We start from the raw sequence: 21,476 nt of genomic DNA, 5'->3' as shown, positions 1-21,476 counted from the left end.
GGCCTAGGGTTCTTCTTTCTTCTAGTCTACACTTTCTTTTCTGCCCATTTGTTGCCAGTCATTAAGTCTCACGTGACTCAACCACCCAATTCACTCCACATTTGCTGAGAGCCAGTCACAGGAGGGAGTCATCTAGGCAGCGGTCAGAGTTATTTACTGAAATGTCCCTACTACCCTGTAGACATTTGGAGAAAGTGCAGTTGTGTACACTTACCATAAAGTGCAGTTGTGTACACTTACCATAAATGTAGATGTTCAAGTCTATTCTATTGAAATAGGTGAATTACAATTTAGTTTTTGTAAAGTGTTGAGGCTTATAGGTGTAGGCACAACAACAGTGAAGGGATCCAGCCAATTGCCACTAGATTGGGCTACAATACCTTGAATCAGCCTTACACTCACGCAGTGTTCCAGTCCCAAGCATTTACTTTTTAATTTGGTAAAGTTTTGTTTCTAGGCTGTCCCCACAGTAATTTGGCTCCCTCCATATTGACTAAATTTGCTAGTTTACCCCTAGGATCCTATTAAAATTAGCCTGAAAATTGGTTTAAAAATAAAGAAAAATTAAACAAATTAAAGTACAGCCAAAAACATTGCTTACATACAATCATACAAACCAAAAGCCCAAGGTAACTCTCAGAGTCACTATAACCTTATAACAGATGGAGACATTCATCCCAACCCTGGTTCACCCACACCCAATAACCTCCACTCCCCTACCACAACCCCTACAGTCAAGCTACCCATGTATACTCTCACTAGTCCCCTCCTAGCATTTCACCTAAATATTAGAAGTATTAACAATAAGATTTGCAACCTACATGCCCTCCTAGCAACCCACTCCCCAGACATTATGTGTCTTACGGACACCTGGCTAAAACCCAGTACTATTGACAATGAGATACTACCTCCATGATACAATATTCGCCGGTTAGACTGTGTTACAAGGAAAGGAGGTGGGATAGCAGTCCTTTACAAAAATACTCTTTACCCATTATTAGAGAAACCATTCAACCTCTCCAGTTCAATAATGCAGAACTCCACATAACCAAGCTACAGATTAACCAAAACAAGCACTTGAACATCGTCTGGGCATACATTCCACCAGGCAACAACCTAAATACCATAGAAGATATCCTTTACTGGTTATCCACTACCTATCCCCAAGAAACCATAGTTCTTGGTGACTTTAACATCGGCTGGCGCCCCTGCTCCTCCGACCCCCCCCCTCACCCATATAAACATATCTGGGTTTAAACAGACCATAACCTCTCCCACTAGGATAAACAAACCAACCAACAGGGAAAGTATCGTAGACTGGATCCTAGTCAATAACCAACCCCAACTGTATACAGCTGGTACTCTCCCTGATGACCTCAGCGACCATTGTCTGACCTATATCATAAAACATAAGGTAGGAAACCCTCACCAGCCCAAATATAAAACAGTTAGAAACAGGAAAAACTTTGAATTTGCTATGTTCCAAAATTAATTAAAAGCAGTTGACTGGTCAAAACTAAAACATCTAACATTAGAGGAGGCCATAGATCACTTTAACACTAAATTCCTAAGTATCCTTGATTCCCATGCTCCAGCACGTACAATAAAAACTAGATCAAATACAGCATCATAGCTCACAAAAGATACCAAAGCTAAAATCAAAACTAGAAACAGAGCCTGGGCCAGCTGGAGAACAACTAAAGCCCCACTTGACCATCTAGAATATCGTCAACTCAGGAATGATACAAAAAATCTATTTTACTGGATAAAAAAAGCTTCTACCAAAATCTTCTACAAAAACACCATAACAACCCTCAAAAGTTCTTGGCAGGCTTAAATCAACTACTTCGTCCAGGTCATTCCACCACTTCAACCCCGGCTAACTACACATAGTTCCCCAGAGACCATAGCTAGGGCCTTTAATAACTTTTTCACTGAAACAATCCAATCCCTAGCAAATCAACTAACCCCCTCTAACTTAAACCACACGCCTAATCTATCCAATAATCACACCGAATTTAGCTTCCAATAAATATCCACTAGTTTTATCAAAACACTTCTAAAAAAACTAAAACCTACCCCCCTTGCTGCTGACCTCCTCCCTGCAGAGTACTTACAAATAGCTGCAGATGCCATTGTATATCCCATATCTATCCTCATCAACAGAACCTTATCTGAAAATGCTACCCCCCTCCCTATGGAAAATATCTCGTGTCATCCCACTCCATAAAGGTGGTAACTCCTCAGACATATCCAACTATAGACCCATTGCCATTCTTTCCCCACTAACCAAAATAACAGAGAAATGTGTACACAAACAACTAATGCAATACCTTACACAGAATAACTTACTATCCAACTCCCAGCATGGTTTCAGGCCATACCACAGCACCACCTCAGCCCCTGTGTTTTATGCTGGTGATTTTTTCTAATATACAAACTGCCAAGAGTTGTTTTATGCATAGCAGTGAAAAGAAAATGTCAGCTTTATCTTGGTAAGCCACAGTACTGGAACTGTGCAAGGGTGGCTTCGGAGTGCTTCATGACTTTTGCAAGTAAAGTCACATGGAGCTCACGTTATAATCTGAACAGTGATTGGGTCTTCTGGGTTACATAACATGCACCTCTAGATAATATAACAATAACTCGTGGCAGCGAGGATGGTTATGGTGGGATTTACTTACTCTACAAGATCATATGAGGACTCAGGGAAGTGACTAAATCCCACTGTATTGCAAAATCACCTGCCATGGATTACTTCATACTCTCTTTTTCTTCTGATGTTTATTATTGCTGAGTTAGGGAATCTGGTGTGTTGTAGTCTTACAAACATTTTTTGGGTATGATAAAGTGTCACTGAACCTGTTTAAATCGACAATGATAAAAAGACAAAATGTTAGTTGAAAGATATTACATGATATGATGAGTTGTTGTAAACAGTTTGTCCTTTTTCTGAAGTTTATAAGTTGAGGTATGCTATATGCTGTTAAGTATTTTGTTTTTATGAGTTCAGAAATATGCTAATATGCTTGCATAACATGGTCCACGATGTTTCAGTCTCAGCTTATACACACATACACACACACACGCACACACGCAGACACACACACACGCACACACGCACACACACACACACACACACACACACACACACACACACACACACATTAAATAGATAGATAGATAGGTAGATAGACAGATAGGAATAGATAGATAGATAGATAGACACAGACAGACAGATAGACAGACAGACAGAGAGACAGGCAGACAGAGATAGACAGATAGCTAGATAGATAAGATAGATAGAGACAGACAGATAGATAGGTAGATAGATAGACAGAGATAGATAGACAGATAGATAGGTAGATAGATAGACAGAGATAGATAGATAGATAGATAGATAGATAGATAGATAGATAGATAGATAGATAGACAGATAGATAGATAGATTGATTGATTAAATATTTTAGGAATTCAGCTAGCCTATTTCAATGTTAATGAGCTTAAAGCTTTTTTAGGGTTGAACTTTATGACTGCTGTTAGTTGTTTACTGAGCTGTTTTCTGCTTTTCTGTGGTTTTGAAAGTCCCACACTTGGTGTATCACAGGATTTTCCATAGATGTAATGTTAATTTTGTTATTTAGTGCACTAGCATAGATTTATATATTAAAACTGTAAATCTCATCCAGGTGTAGGTTACGTTTGATTTCCTCAAGGTGAGGTGATTTAAAGTCAGAAGTAAATCCATGTCATTCACCATCAGTAAATCCTGCATAACCCACATCCGACTGTGGCTAACTCTAGTTATGTAATAACATTACTATGGTTATGTAAAGGCTTTCTTTTAAGTTAATGAAAAAAGAAATGTTTCTACAGAAACAGTACATTTTTATAAGATCTGCATTCCAACTAGCGTTCTGTTTTGATACTTTGTTGCTTGTCAAGTGACAAGGCAGATCAACGTTTTGTTACTGCCTTGGTTAGAATTAAGTAAATAAATAAAACATATAAATGCTTTTTTACTTACTATGTAGATGAAGAAATACATAAAAAAAAATAATTCACCTACTATTCTTTATAACCTCAAAATGTAGTCCATTATTGATGTGAATATAGAGATTATAAATACCAAATCATCAAAAAGTATTGTGATTTTTAATCATTGTGAAATATGTATCACTAGCCAAACAAAAGTATGAGTTTATTTCTTGTAAACTGTGTTAAGTTGGTCAGAGTAATTTATTCTACAGAGCTTTGCTGCTCTCAGTATCAAGATTAACTAAATATTTTTAGAAACTTTGTATTATGAAATGCATGTTCACTGAATCTTTTTAGCTGTGCTCTTTTTTTTCATACCTGGGCTGGGTCTGAAGTTGGTCCAGATGTGTCAGTGTGTGCCACCCTAATTAATACATTTGAATAAATAAATATAAAATAAATAAATAGATTTAGATGCCTTTACAATGGCAATAGGTAGCTTACATTGGTCTGAGTGAGCTGCCTGGACCATTTCCCTGTGAATAAAGTTGTGATTTATTTGCAGCTAAAACCTGTTTCTTCTAATCAAATTCTAAAAAAATGCATGACCATTGTCTAACATGATCTAAAAATGGGCTCGGAGAATCGGTAATCCCAACAAAATTGTCATCTTTCCAAAAGAGTGAATTGATGTAGAGGAAGATGCCGGAAAAGGAAGTGCACCTATTTTGGTACAAAAATCTATCTGCCGAGACTAAGATCTTTAACTAGATTCACCATTTCCTTTCTCTCACTAGCCACCTAGTGCATCAGGCCTCATACCATCCCTAAGCAAACTGTTATTTCTCTGTAATGCCAACTCTGCTTGTTTAAGATCATATCATATTTGCGTAAAACCAGAAATTACAATGTAGATTATTAAAAAATCTAGAAAGTGGCTAAAACGTTTCTGTTACTATTGTCCTTTTCATACATCCACAAACAAATCAGGGCATTAAGTGCTGTTCATAGCTTCTATTAAAACTATTACACTGAGTGAAATTTTGGAACACAAATCTCTTTAGTCTGCAGTAACAGCTGCAAAAAAGACACTTCAGATACAAGTCTTTGTTTGCAATGTATACATATACGTATATAACGTTGGATGGTGGCAGAACTGAGCAGAAATGTGGATTTAAGCATTCCAGAGCAAGAATTTATGATTAGCATTCTGTATATATGTTACAACAATATTCAACATGTCAAAGCTCGTAGTAGACCGATAGTATATGTATATAAATTAATAATCAAAGGCTCGTGAATGCTGACAACAAATGCAACTGTAACTTTTCTGAACCCTTAGAGAAAGCATTAAAAACTGCAGAACCAGAGCCAGATATTTAACAAAAAAATTGTACGTGAAATAAAACACTTCCAGTCTTAATTAGTATATTATTTTTTCCTTCCACATTGATATGAAAAAGCTGCATTGCAGGGTTTTATGTCCATTAGAAAGATAAACATATTACTTAGCCAGACATCTGGTACGGGAACTCAATTGTGCAACTATCTAAAATTTGTTAAAATGACTACATTACAGAATTGCAAAAGAAAATAAAGTACAGATCTAATTAAAATAACAGAGATAAGATATTATCCTACGTTATGCCAATTTACAACTTACTGATTTCCTGTGGCAATGTGATACCTGGCTGTACCTTCTGCAACATTAGACACCAGCGGCTAATTAACACGGACATTAACATAACCCTGGAGTATACCATGCTGCTTAATAAAAATATAGAAATAAAAAAACAAAGAAACTAGTGGTCTTAAAACTTCATTGATAAGCTCAGTCACAATAATTTCCAAAAATCATGAAACCCAGGTAGTGTTCCAATGCATCAAGCCTTTATTGATCACAGACAAACGATCCTCAGTAACAAAATGCCAATTAAAGTTTCCTGATTTTTTGTTGCTGAGGATCGCTTGTCTATAAGGAATCAAGGCCTGTTGCTTTGGAACGCTGGGTTCCATGATTTTTGGAAATTATTGTGACTGAGCTCATCAACAAAGTTTTAAGATTACTAGTTTCTTTGGTTTTTATTTTTTTCCTCAACACTCTTGGTAGTGAGGTGGGAACTAGACAGATTCCTGCGCTTGTTCATTTTTTATGTTTAATAAAAATATAGCATGCACTGTTTAGCAGCGTTAGTGAAACAGCATAACACTATGGCTGACAAGGATCTAATGGCAGGTCTGCACTGTGTAAGAAAACAATATTAAGGTGAATACATATTAAACACCAAATGCTCCAGCAAACCAGAACACAGAACTAAAGCAATTAACCAGCTACTGGCAAAACTCAGGACTGTTGCAGATATTAAATGTGCCTTTTTTGTTGAATAAAAATTAATTTGTGGATTTTAATAGCTTTATTCCTATGCTCTGGCCATGCTAGAGTGTCTGGTGGTCTGTACTAACATGCATTATTTTTTGCGTGCACTCGTGTGTGTGTGTGTGTGTGTGTGTGTGTGTGTGTGTGTGTGTGTGTGTGTGTGTGTGTGTGTGTATATATATATATATATATATTTTTTTTAATCAGTAGAAATTTACTTACATTGTCACACATAACATTGATGACAAGAACATCAAGTACATGAACTATTTAAAGAAAAACTGTGTGAAGGTAAACCATACACAAAAGTAAAATGTACAACTTTCTTTTGCTATTCCATATACCCTAAATACAAGTAAAACATTAAGTAGGATAAAAAATAAACACTTTACATGGGGGGCATTGCATGCACATCCCCTTATTTACATATATTAACTCCAGTGTTGCACAAATGTGACCTAACTGAAACAACATGGAGTCAACCGCACTAATCGTTTTGTGTCTCGATGAATCCCGCTATCACTAAATAGTGTATTCAACAGCTTGTAACACATGGAATAGCTGTCAGCAAGCTGTGTACTTCATAACATACCAATAAACCATACACTTAGAAATATAAAGTAATGTCAGTGTGAGAGCTGTGCTTAGCTGGTACCTAGTGTCATATGATAGGAATGTTTTTCTCCACTTTGTGTTACAGCTTACCTGTAACGTGCTTTTTTTCCCTACCATACAGCCTTCTCTTACCCTTACATCTTTTTAATTGATTAACCATGTAGGTAAACTTATTAGAAATCAGTGCTTCTCTTCAGGGGTGACCCAGAAGTACTGTCCAGTTAAACAATTTGCTCAGAGTTACACGATAACTACATGATGATGAAGAAGTTCCTTCCTCACCCATTGTAAACTGGCAGACATTTTAATAAACTGTGACCCCTCCCACCAGTACAACTTCATCAAAGAATGAGGGGATGTAGGCCAAGTTCAGTGCACTTATAGGGCTTGTAGAATTTCTTTGCTTGCTTAAGTCTATAGTGTACACCAGAGCGGCTACGCAAGAACAAATAAAGGCCACGTTTGCCTTCTGTGACTCTTCACTATGTCTTTGGCATAACCTTCATCCAGTTTCAGTTAATACACTGCTAGCTTACTCAGAAATGACACTGCTTACAACTAAGCTGCGTTAATTTAGTGGGTAATATTGTATCTTGAATTAAAACTACAGAATTTTCAATTAACGCAACTAGCCTCATATTTATGTGCTCTGAATATAATGTGTTGCTAAAGATGCCTACTTTACTGTCTCCATATCAGATATGCAAAACTCATAATTGTAAGTGTCACAACTATGAAAAATAACGTCTGATAAGCAAATATTGAAACTTTTTTTAACGTGATTACAGTGTTTTTTGCAGGGTGCATCATCTCTGTGTATCCCTGATGTGGAGGGCTTCCCCCTGCAATGAATATGCTAACTCTGAGATCACTGCACCTTTAGGTAATGCAAATATTACAAAGCACCACAACCTCAGATTTAGCATCATATATTCCCTAGTTCATGCATTTCCTGTCTGTATTCTAAGGTTTGCAATTCCTCAGATTTTCAGGAAAAGCTCTTATTTAATAGTGTTTGGAAGACAGACCTTTGCATGGCTATCTACAGAAGCACAGCCAGCAGCCCTTTCCTTCTTATAGCCTTACTTCTTTAACTTACATGATTTGGCACTTAGAGGCACCCACGTATGGCGTGCTTGCCTATACTGACCTAGTACTGCAATAAAGAATGTTCTAATTAGAAACATTGCGTTTCGGTTTGGGCTACTCATCACCATTTCCTTCACATTTAACCCTTCCTTCTTCCCAGTAGTCATTATTATAAAAATAAATAAATAAATAACTAATAAACAATTAAAAAGACATGTTCTATAGCTACTTCACATGCAAGGGAGTCAAAGCCCTTCCAGCAAACTTACTGTGAGGGAAGACCTGCCCTTTTTACTTCCCTGCCATTTCCGTCAGGCCCTGCCAAGGATAATGTATATCAGCAGTCCATAGCTGCCTGTTGACCAATGACATTACTTAGTGTGTGTGAACCAAATAGATAATGCACCAAACAAGTCTGTATATGAACTCCATTTATTGCAGTAAAAACACATCAAGATTAAGCGCTTTCATGTTTCACACAGAAGACTTCATCAGAAGAGATTCTGATGAAGTCTTCTATGTGAAAGATGGAAGTGCTTAACCTTGTGTTTTTACTGCAATAAATGGAGTTCATACACAGGTTTGTTTGGTGTATTTTCAATTTGGTTCCTGGTCTTCTGTTATTAGCACTGCACCAGATAATTACTTAGTGGGTGAACTGACACTTGCAGTGTCCACAGATGGATGGTGGAGAACAAAAATTGGCCTAGTTTGGGCTGCTTGAATCACTGTCACTGTTATCACCCAAACAGTATGGTTACTAAATCTTTAGCTGCACATTTGCCAAAGTCCATGCCTCATTTTTCCAGATGATTCCCAGAGGCCACACTTACAGCAAAAATGCTAAAGCAGATTACCTCCCCTGCAACCACTGCATGTTTAAACATAGGCCCGTCTTTCTAGAATACACCCGTCCATCACCTTTTCTCAAGTCAGACTCAGTTTCCATTTTTTCCCTCCATTTTAACCTTTTATTTTACTCAAGGGAAGTCAGATGTCCAGCAAACTTGTGCTGAATACTTAACATGAAAAACACTACTGTGTAATTTTGTTTGAGCAAATTCTAATTCCATGATTGTGGTATCTGGGAGACTTTCTCTTTTTTCAAGGTAGAGTGAGTTTGAAGTTAGTAAATTTAAGTAGCAGAGGTGATAAGGGAAAAACTTTTCATAAAAGGAATACAGGCGAATGAAAAGCCCCTTGAAAAACCACTTTATTTCTTATTTAGCTACTCCTACATTTGGCGGCCTTTTAATTAATTCATAGATAAGTGTTTGCACTTCTTCATGTTATGTCAAGCATTTCTATTGTGAACTTTTGTCACACAACTATGTTATGCACTCAGTTCTATACTGTCCAGGATTTAATTAGGAAACAAATTCAGTAAATGTCTTAAAGGATTATAATTCCACATCTCAGAATACATACTCTAAGGTATACATTAGCAAAATCTGTTAATCTATACCCTTCAGCTGTGTATTAGACTTGTTAAATTAATACATAACTATTTTTTATTTTTTTATTTGTCGGCCTCTGGTCCAGGACTCCATCTATTGCCCCTATCTTATTTGTTCCATATTGGGTCAAATACTAGCCATCAGAATCTATGAGAGTGTTAACTTCTTACAAGAAGTGCATTTTACCTGCAGAGGCAAAATATACACTAAAAAGAAAAAATTCTAAAATGGGCACAGATTATTTGATTAAGTCATTCATTTGTGAATCAGCAGTCTCGTCACTTTCTCAGCATTCTTTGTTTGCATCGGTCTCCTTTTTTTATGATCTGGTTGTGTTGTGGTCTCCTTGATGTTTGCCGGCCTGACTACCACAGAGCTATAGTAGAGTCTGGAGAGTTTGTGATCACTGACTCACTGGTCAAACTAACTGCCTGTAAAGCTGATGATGTGTGTGGTTTTGTGTTTGTTTTCAAGTCATGCTAATCGTGAAATGTTAAGTCAAAGCTTCTCTCACATTCCAGAGCAGAAATAGGAAATAGAAGGAATATTTTAATAAGTGTAAAAAATGTCTTTGTACTTGTCCCTTTTTTTGGAGAGAGTGGTAATCCACACACCACTGGAATGTAAAGGTGGACAGTAAACTGTATTTTATTTCCCTCTGATTACCAGAAAGTCCTTCTCACTGCTGTATTTTAAAGTACTCTAAAATTTAATTGCTGTTCTGGCATGATTTAACCTATATGCCTTTGTGCAATCCAGACTCTACATCTTTGTCACCTAGTTCTACAATGTTATCGTGAACAGTACAGATAACATATCTAGATATTTGTAAAAAGAATAGCACGCTGAAGGTGGACTCAAAAAATGATCTTTAATCCAATATAAAACACACAGCTGAGGAAGTTTCTGATCGGACAGAAACGAAAGCGCTTAATTCAACTTTAAATTACGTTATTTTATCTACAAAGACCGGCATTGGTATTGTGGAGTTTTTTAACAAAGTCATTCCTGTTTGTGCACAAGAACCAGCATTGATTTTTTGAGTCCACCTTCAGTGTGCTATTCTTTTTACAAGTTCGGATTGTGCTCTCTGTGATTGATATCTAGATATTTCTTTCGGCCTTCCCTGCCTGCTCAGTCCTGTTTCTGTAGTACATTTCATACTCCATCTGCTTTCCCTGGCCCAGTTCAGTTGATTAACTCTCTTTCTCCCCTAACTTATCTCCCCTGCTCCCCAAAATTGTTAATAACAGATCGTTATTATAATTATTATTATTATTATTATTATTAATAGTGTTATTGATAATAATAATAATAATAAAAATAACAAGAGGAATGGCACACCTTTATTGCCCTCTAAGTTCTAGCATTGTATAACTTAATCATTTTTCATTTGCCATCTCTTCTCCACCGTCCTTATATCATTTTTTGTCTCCTTTCTATTATTGCTTCCCTTTTATACTATAACTGCTTCTTCTTGTATTTCATCTTATCTTCACAGGCCTACAAGGCCTGAAATGTTTCTTTACTTATTCATATAACACTATCTTGCAAGAGTTGTAACATTTACATGACTGTGACTGTATTGCCTTGTTTATTCATCCAACTCTTACACTGCATTTATGTCTCTGTTGTGGAAATCTTGGAATTAAAACTGTGTTATGTGGTCAGTTTTTGGTATTTTTTAAATTGATATTAACTTGTATTTATAGTTTACTGAGTTCCTTTCCTCACTTTCATTTTTTTATTTCTAATCAGAAATCATAAGATCTATTATTTACTTGACAAACACATTAATATATCTTTTTAAATACACAATGTTCAACATCTACTGGTTTCCTTTACTTCATATAAATGTAATCTAATTAGTAAATGTACATGTGATTGTTAAAGTGTATTACTTAATGGTAATGCCTGTTCATGTAAATTACTCACTTGATTGTCGGTTTAAAAATGTTTATAAGATATTGGAGCTTTTCTCCAAGGGCCTCTGCAGAACATGAGTTTTTGATTAAACCCAGACAAACCAGATAAACAAAAAAAAAAAAATTCTCCAAAGGACTCCTTCAGTGAAAATCAAATCCACCCAATGGACCACCCTATCTAACAAAACTACAAATAAGTCTCTAGACATAATACTTTCAGCTCTGTCCACCAAATAAATAACTACTGAAACAGGCATGTAAACCATTTGTTTCTGCAAATTACTGTCATGAGAAAATAACCTTATATCTGCTTTTCCAAGTCTGATAAAATTAGGATTACATTACATAGCAGTGATGCTGAATATCCCCATTTAAAAAACACAAGGCAGTTCAGACATTCAGAGAAATGTACATCTAACTGATTTGTAGTGGAATGTAGTATTTCCATAACTTAGTGAGATACGCTGTTCTTGGCCAGGTATGCATACTCGGCAAGGTCTGAAGTAGTGCTATGTCTTTCAGAAGCAGATAAAGATATGCCTCTGGGTTGTTGTATGATTTATAATACACTGCCTGCTAGGTCAAAATTAGCTATCACATCTAATTAAGACAGAGCTTTCAGTTTTGTGGTAAAAGAAATAACTTTCTAATACACAGAATCTTCTTTTAAATTACTGTTTGGGAATGTCTTGGTATAATTGCATTGCAGAATCTGAAAGCACTAAGGAAGCATATTGTTTCTTTTATCTGTGTCAAATATACAACTGGTTTTCCTTTTTTCCTTTCTTATTTATTTTTGTCCTGTGTACCATTTTTTGGTATAGTTTATAAATGTCTATCAGTGGATAGCTTGGCAGCACTTTTATGGTGCAATAACCATCCTGTTCCGTGCATATTTCAGGATGCAGTACCCTAATCACCATTTTGTTATCCTCTGCCTGAAGTCATAACAGTTTAAACTTGAATATCTTTAGTAAGTATTTGGAGTAAAAAGGAAGCCTTTCCAGTGGAGCACTTTGATTAATCATAGATTCGATCACTAATACACATCCTTTTGAGCATGAGCGTACTCATTTTTTAAGGTGTGGTCTCTTTACATAGTCTCAGCTCGACTCCTGTTTACGCTGTCTAGCATAACCAGGACCTCATCAAAAGAGCAGCAATTAGTTTTTGCTTCCATTTTGAGGATTTGTAAATGAGTTTCAATTGAATTTACTAAATCTGCTGTCATGGTTTTGCATCTGCCTTATCAAGATCCTTAAGTGGCAAAAAGTTAGTGATAGATCTGCCATTTTATAAAGTACAGACATGCACCATCCTCTCTATCATAGTGTTTTATCTGTTAGCTTTCCAGCCTCAGTGGTAAAGAATTATTAAAATTAACCATAGAAACAAATCAACTGAATTGATGCTGCTAAACAAATTCTACAAACACTGCTTATTTTGAAAGATTTAATTCGCTGGCACCAACCACTTCTGCTGTCAGTAAGTTTATTTTAACTTTGAGGTCATTGACACACCTTCTGGTCTCAATAAATTAATTCTGACTTTAAGGTCAGTTAAAGGTCATGTTTCTTTAGAAGGATAAAAGAGTTTTAAAAAATTGTGTTTGAGCAAATTCTTTATCCATTTTTGGGCAAGTTTATTGCATGACTGCTGTGCTCCAGGGGACAAATAATGAATAGTTGATGTTGTTTTTCTTTTTCTTTTTTTTTTTTTTTTGATTTTTTTCTGAATTTATGATACATTACTCTACATTTATTTTCATACATGATAAATACCCATTCTTAAAAGCATTATGTTTCCCTAACTTGCTCCACTGTTTGCAGCACTCATGTCAAGTTTTTCACTTCAGTACTGTATCATATTATAATCATGCAAGATACTGTTGCCATGAATTTAAAAATATTACATTTTAGGAAGTAGTTGCTCATAGTTAGCAGGCTGGGGAGATTGAGGAGGGGTTATTGAGCATTGTACGACAAATAGATTGGGTCTGACTTTATAAGAGGGGGAGATGCAGGAATGGGTACTGAGTATGCTAGGGCAAACAAACAGATGAGGTGTGACCCTCACCCTCATACCTGGCAGGTACTGAATATGCTAGGACAAACAAATAGATGGGGTGTGATCCTGACCCTCAAATCTGTCAGGTACTAAGTATGCTAGAACAAACAAATAAATAGGGTGTGACCCTGACCCTCACACCTGGCAGGTACTGAATATGCTAGGACAAACAAATAGATGGGGTGTGATCCTGAACCTCAAATCTGTCAGGTACTAAGTATGCTAGAACAAACAAATAAATAGGGTGTGACCCTGACCCTCACACCTGGCAGGTACTGAGTATGCTAGGACAAGCAAATAGATGGAGTGTGATGCTGACCTTCATACCTGGCAGGTACTGAATATGCTAGGACAAACAAATAGATGGAGTGTGACACTCACACTCATACCTGGCAGGTACTGAGTATACATTTATGCACACACTGGTGTATGGCTAACAATACATATTCTTGTGAGTATGTATGTTCATTTTTGTGCTAGTGTTTATTTTTTGAATGTGTTTTTCACTTGTGTGAAAGTGCATGTCAATGTATTTGCATGTGTGTGCATTCTTGCAAGTGTAGGTTGGGAGGGTGGCTTAATGGCTAAGGTGTTTGCCTTACAAACACAAGGTGCAAGGTTTGAGTATCACAAGGGATAATTGGCCAGGCTTAAAATGGCTCGCAAGGGCAGTTAGCTTAGTACTAAACTATGAGCTACAAACTATAACATAGATCAAAAGGAGTGGCCTTGTCTATGCGCATGTATGTGTAAGTGCGTGTTAATATGGGAGCTAGGGACTTAAGTAGACCATATGTACTGGTGCAAGTGATAGAGTGGACAAATGACAAGATAGTTGTCACAGTGGTCATTGCTGACAAAAAAGCATTAATGAGAACACTGACTTCAGCAGGCCAGCATTGCTGGGGCTACCTAGACTAACTCCTACCCATGGGCAACTGGCAAAGTTGATCAACACATGAAGCCCATATCATAATCTTGTAGGAATGCTATCTCTGCTGTGGGCTGCTACCTACATAATTCATATCCTGACATAATGTCTTGTAAAACTAAAGCTGGCCAGTCTATTCTCAGACCACAACAACTGCTGCATTCAAGCTAGCAGACTGTATCCTCCATAGTTTTGATCTAAGAAAAAGCAGTGGTGTCATTTCATTTGGCCGAGTGGAACAGCTGTACATTTCAGTCCCAAATTCCACAAAAACATTCCATGAACAGTGCTGTAGACACTTGAAAATAAGGAGCGTTGTTTACACTGCTACTTATTGGAGGGAGGAAAGTCAGGATGGACGTGTTCTAACCTGAATCTGTTTTATCAAAACATTTTACAGTCATTTTTGGTTAAAGGGAATTCTTAGTGACCTTGTTTGTTATGCTGCAACATCTTAAAGAAAGTAACCGACTTAAAAAAAAATTATAATAAGAAAAAAAGAAAAAATTAATTTAGCCTTTCTGTTTTGTTTCAAAATGCAATAATTAATCTCCAAGCCCTAAAATACATAACAGCGTCTTTCCAATGAGTATGTGAGCTGGCCAGCATTTGCAGCAGTCTTTTTCCCTAACTCCCTAATTCAGAAATGATGAATACAAGCAATAAATACAATCAACAGTAATCAGCTTCAGCTGGAAGCCATTATGGAATGTTAGTGTTATTTATTTATTTTTTTAACGTTTGCGTGCCTAGGAACGGCTGTGATGTTATATGGAGCATCAAGTTAACTAGCAACAGTGATTGTAAAAAATGTTTGGATAAAAAAGAAATAGTTTATACTCCTCTTGCAAAATGTCATCTTGTAACCTTGTGTGAGTGATGTGTCACAGATGGGAGCACACTAAATGAATAACGAAACACTCCAAAAGTGACATTTTCTCAGTGCTATAGAATTGGGGGGGGGGTGCGGATAGTTGAATCACAGACACAGTTAAACAACTAAGTTCCTTAAAAACTTATTGTTATGCAATGGCTAGATAAACTCAAAATGCCTGATTGGCCACTGAGCCAGTGATAAAGAGAGATAAAATTATGCAAATGTCACTGTGTCTAATTAGACAAAATGAGAAAAAAAAATTATTTAAAATGAGATATTCAACAAGAGCAGTAAGGCAGGCCAAGGTTGTATGTTATTCTGTTATAACAACTTGGCAGAAGTGAAAACATGCATCTTCACCTTGTGTTTCACCCCACCCAAGGGGTGACATTATTAAACAATAACCCCCGCCAGTCACCTCTTAATTACATGTTTAATCCATTATCGCCATGATTGTGGTGGTCACAACTACATAGTCATGCTCAGGTTGTTTGTATGTTAGAAATACAAACAGAAAATGATTGCTGGTGGCATAAGACAGGCTTTAGATAATGAAAATATATTATTACTGCACACGTTTTAGATAATGAAAATATATTATTACTGCACACGTTTTAGATAACGAAAATATATTATTACTGCACACGTTTTAGATAACGAAAATATATTATTACTGCACACGTTTTAGATAATAAAAATATATTATTACTGCACACGTTTTAGATAACAAAAATATATTATTACTGCACACGTTTTAGATAATGAAAATATATTATTACTGCACACGTTTTAGATAATGAAAATATATTATTACTGCACACGTTTTAGATAACGAAAATATATTACTGCACACGTTTTAGATAACGAAAATATATTATTACTGCACACGTTTTAGATAATGAAAATATATTATTACTGCACACGTTTTAGATAATGAAAATATATTATTACTGCACACACTTTAGATAATGAAAATATATTATTACTGCACACGTTTTAGATAATGAAAATATATTATTACTGCACACGGTTTATCACATTCTGAAATGCTTCTATTTTTCCTCATGGCAGTTAGTCAAATTATTTAACAGCCTACCTTCATTAGATCGACCGTTACATAATTCAAGGACTTTGCCCCTTTCTTTGTGGTTGTGCAACCTTGGAATCAGTAAATTTAATTTCTGGTAGAGTGGGGGTGGTTGATTTATATTTGCAATTATTTTTTTTTCGATAATTTTTGGTGGCAATTAATGGTAATCGATGAGTTTGTTTGATGCTTTGTGTTTTGAGCAAAATCACCAATGATTATACATTGTAAACTTTGTGTGTGCGTGTGTGCGTGTGCGTGTGTGTGTGTGTGTGTGTGTGTGTGTGTGTGTGTGTGTGTGTGTGTGTGTGTGACATTGATCAAGACACGAAACATTGACTTACTTCATCTAGAACAACTTTAACTAAAAACAAATTTAAATGAAATGATTACAAATGGAACCAGTGTGTTTACGTTTGCAATCAAACCCCCAAACCTTAATCTAACCCCCTACCCTAACTACACTAAACAGTACTGAAATCATACCTCTCTATCTAAACACAATGATTTGAAATGTAACCAATGTATTTACATTTCCTGTCAAAGCCAAACACAAATCCAGGCCCCTAACTAAAACAGTATACCAAAACATACCTACCTTGCAACCCCAGCATTGCCCTAAACAAATACACAAAATACTATTTTTTTATTTGCACTTGGCCAGAGAGTACAGTACAATTTAGTCCCCCATGACATCAAAACAAGGCTTCAAAAATGTTAGTACTCTAAATGATATATTGAAAGAATATAATCCACTAACAACAGGGAATCCTTCATTTAATGATAAGAAATAACCTGAAATAAAATCTTACTGTAGACACCAGAGTGGCCAGTGCGCATCCATCTTTCTCTATAGGCTTTTTTAAAATTACTAAGATCACAAAGCAAGAGATGATTGGCAGTTCTGTGAAAAACTAATGCAACAATTCAACTTCCTCAGCTTCATTTGCGTGCAACAAATGTTATTTGTTTACATATTTGAATTATTTAACATCTCTGATCACTAACCTTGATAGAAGAGTGCAAATCCCTGAGCATGGAGGATCTGATCTGACTGGAATGTCAGGATTAAGTAATTAGTGGGAAAGACCATGAAGATTTCTGGTTTCTGATGACCATTGAAGTGCGCCAGTAATTGGTGAGTACGGCCATCCCTCAGCTCCAGCCGGTCATTACGGTCTCGAATTTCAAACAGTTTAAAATCAACCTCAATAGTGGAAAATGAAGGAAGGTATATGTTCCATGAGCAGTTACTATCGGGTCCGTACTCATCAGGAAAATCTGGTGAGTAGATGACTCCACTCGAATCTGTCATGTTCCCCTCACATGCACCCACAGATACTGAAAAGTGGAAAAACAGAAAGTAGTTACAGCAGGTTCTGTTAAGTGAAGCCTGTGAGGAGGTGTGAGACAATTTGTCGATGTTGAGTTACTTACCATCGTAGATACCAATTCTCCCATCTCCACCACAGAGTTCACTGGATTTGCCAAAGCAGACCTGGTCACATTCCACAGTGCCAACTTGTTCATTCTTACTCATGTCAATATCTTGGCCACAGAAACAGGCATAGCCTGCTTCAACCCCTGCATACTGAGACAGAAAAGCAAGCAAGAGGATGAGACAGGTGGTTAGGCTCATCTGTTTTAGCACCTTTATTAAATTAACACGTAAAACCTAGACATACATACATACATTAATAAAAAGAAAACAAAACAAACCATATTAACATTTTTCATTTACATACATTATACACAATGTTTTCTTTCATCTAAAAATTGTCATTCTCTCCAATATTACAAAAGCTGATCAGTTCCTGCCTTTCCTTAAACCTCACTGCTCCTTCTCCTGAACATTATTCTGCATGCATTGTTCCCACAGATTCAACTTATTTCTGTCCAATTTTTCCTTCCCTTTTTAAAGATCCCAATTCTGGTTATTTTGTCTCCTTTACAATATTCACTGCTTCAGCTGCAGTTGGTTTAGATTTTCATTTCCAGTTTCTATTAATTGCTTTTTTGACAGCCAATAGCATTACATTTAGTAAGGCCTTAGTATGTAGGAAAAAAAACAATGTTGCTGTTTTTGACTTTGGTACCTGGGACAGACAGACTAAACCTATAGATATATATATATATATATATATAAGGAATAATGATGATGAAGCAAATACTGCATCCTGGGTTCAAGCATCTGATTCCCTCAGACTCCAACAGAAAGTCACTTAGCCAGACGGCACTCCTGGAATGAGTCTGAAAAGGTCCTTGGTGATCAGTGCTATATCCTGGTTAGATACAAATGTAACCGAAGATATTTTTTAAATTTAGCTGGACATAGCTTCATCAAAGAAGTGCTCACTAAATGCGGTTCAACAAAAGTGTAAAAGGCAGAAGACATAAAGCAAAATCACAAACACACACACACACACACACACACACACACACACACACACACACACACACACACACACACAGTACTGTGTTATCAAGGTCAAATCTTCCCAGTCAACCATGTTGAGGAACTTCCCCTTGACCTTTTACTTATGTACATGAAGTCTGAAGTCACTAGATTCAAAGGTTCATAATTGTGCTCTACAAAATTGATCTAGGACACCACTAACGTGTTCTAGGCAACTGAGCTAGAGCACCATTATCATGTGCTCTAGGCAATGGATCCAAAACACCACTAACACATGTTCTAGGCAACTGATCTAGAACACCACTACATGTGTTCTAGGCAACTGATCTAGAAGACTACTAATATCCTAGGCACTGCAATTTACCTACTTCCTCTGTCCATAAGGCACTTAGGGCCTAGACCAAGGGGAATTTACAGTCACCTATCCATTCATCTAACTTAGATCCTTTCACATGGAGTGTGAGTTTAAGTCTTCGGCAAGGTGTTTTTTGGGAGAGAGATCTATCCTGATAATTGATCCTGTTTACATTACAATGTAGATTTATGTAGATTTATGTCTCTATAGTGGACATGGACAGTGTTTCTAGTTGTATGAATATGCAGAATGAGAAGCTGGACATTGTCATTTGCAGCTCGGTACATCAGATAGAGCCTAGGGAGCTTAAAGAACTCATACCCATGACTATTTTTAATGAAGAGACATGTATTTTCCAGTTACACACAAGCTTGCAAAGATACATGTCAAAGGAGGCACTGACGTGGATGACATTCCTTTATAATTAGGTTAGGTAGAAAGAATGGGCACTGGTCACTCACTGACCAGTGCCAGAGAAGGAAAGGACTGGGTATCTAATACATGCTTTCCCTAAGTGCAGGGTGCTGTTACACTTGATACCAAACTCCCTCGAGCACAGCACTGCTGGGCGGTTTAATAATAATACCCATTTGTTAAACAGGTAAGCCCGGTGGACGCATACACTTCCTTTTCAGATGTAACCCAGGAGCAGTGTCTAGTTAAGTGGCAAGTTTAAGGTTACATAATAGGCAAATGAAGGCTGAGGGACTCTAACTCATCACCACAGTAACTAAATAAAGCCCAAACCCTTAACCCCCTGCACCAACTGCCAGATACCCCCTGCACCAACTACCAGATTGTCTTACAAGCACTTGGAAACATGCAACTATAAAAGCCAATAGTGCGACACAGACACAGAAGACATTCTGCTTCCAATGTACTGGCAAAGGAGTCACATGGAACCTACACAGCCTTCACCAGTCTCACACACACACACACACACACACACACACACTAACAATAATAATCATAATCATGATAATAACAGCAGCAATAATATTAATAACTGAGCCTTTAGCTTTCATATGGTGTGTCCTTATCCATAGTTTTAATCCCAGAATTCCAGGATATATGATTCATCCAGAACTGCATAAGCTTTCAAGTTTCGATGTTCCTTGTGCCATAAGATGTTTCTCTGATTTATACTTCCCCCACATATCTTGACATACACTGTTAATGGGTAGGCCTCTTCGTTCCTTGTGCCATAAGATGTTTCTCTGATTTATAATTCCCCCACATCACTTGACATACACTGTTAATGGGTAGGCCTCTTCGTTCCTTGTGCCATAGGATGCTTCTCTGATTTATAATTCCCCCACATCTCTTGACATACACTGTTAATGGGTAGGCCTCTTCCTTCCTTGTGCCATAAGATATTTCTCTGATTTATACTTCCCCCACATCTCTTGACATACACTGTTAATGGGTAGGCCTCTTCCTTCCTTGTGCCATAGGATGTTTCTCTGATTTATACTTCCCCCACATCTCTTGACATGCACTGTTAATGGGTAGGCCTCTTCCTTCCTTGTGCCATAGGATGTTTCTCTGATTTATAATTCCACCACATCTCTTGACATACACTGTTAATGGGTAGGCCTCTTCCTTCCTTGTGCCATAAGATGTATCTCTGATTTATACTTCCCCCACATCTCTTGACATACACTGTTAATGGGTAGGCCTCTTCCTTCCTTGTGCCATAAGATATTTCTCTGATTTATACTTCCCCCACATCTCTTGACATGCACTGTTAATGGGTAGGCCTCTTCGTTCCTTGTGCCATAGGATGCTTCTCTGATTTATAATTCCCCCACATCTCTTGACATACACTGTTAATGGGTAGGCCTCTTCCTTCCTTGTGCCATAAGATGTATCTCTGATTTATACTTCCCCCACATCTCTTGACATACACTGTTAATGGGTAGGCCTCTTCGTTCCTTGTGCCATAGGATGCTTCTCTGATTTATAATTCCCCCACATCTCTTGACATACACTGTTAATGGGTAGGCCTCTTCCTTCCTTGTGCCATAAGATGTATCTCTGATTTATACTTCCCCCACATCTCTTGACATACACTGTTAATGGGTAGGCCTCTTCGTTCCTTGTGCCATAAGACGTTTCTCTGATTTATACTTCCCCCACATCTCTTGACATACACTGTTTATGGGTAGGTCTCTTCCATCCTTGTGCCATAAGATGTATCTCTGATTTATACTTCCCCCACATCTCTTGACATACACTGTTAATGGGTAGGCCTCTTCGTTCCTTGTGCCATAGGATGTTTCTCTGATTTATACTTCCCCCA

At 37.1% G+C, this 21,476-nt stretch overlaps 1 protein-coding gene across 1 annotated transcript in view; it reads right to left on the bottom strand.

Annotated features, from left to right (window-relative positions):
- Positions 1-21,476, bottom strand: part of KREMEN2 (kringle containing transmembrane protein 2) — a 150,207-nt gene that overhangs the window by 39,805 nt on the left and 88,926 nt on the right. Inside the window, exons 5-6 of the mRNA XM_044071189.1 lie at positions 17,841-17,994; positions 17,412-17,744 (exon numbers count right to left, since the gene is read on the bottom strand). Of these exons, the coding sequence (XP_043927124.1) occupies positions 17,412-17,744; positions 17,841-17,994 (487 nt within the window). The remainder of the gene's footprint in view (positions 1-17,411; positions 17,745-17,840; positions 17,995-21,476) is intronic.

This window comes from Protopterus annectens, chromosome 5.part0, assembly GCF_019279795.1.
Source record: "Protopterus annectens isolate FY-2018-M chromosome 5.part0, PAN1.0, whole genome shotgun sequence".
Classification (NCBI taxonomy): domain Eukaryota; kingdom Metazoa; phylum Chordata; order Ceratodontiformes; family Protopteridae; genus Protopterus; species Protopterus annectens.
The sequence above is the reverse complement of the archived record's forward strand: the minus strand, read 5'-3'. Positions and strand labels throughout refer to the sequence as shown.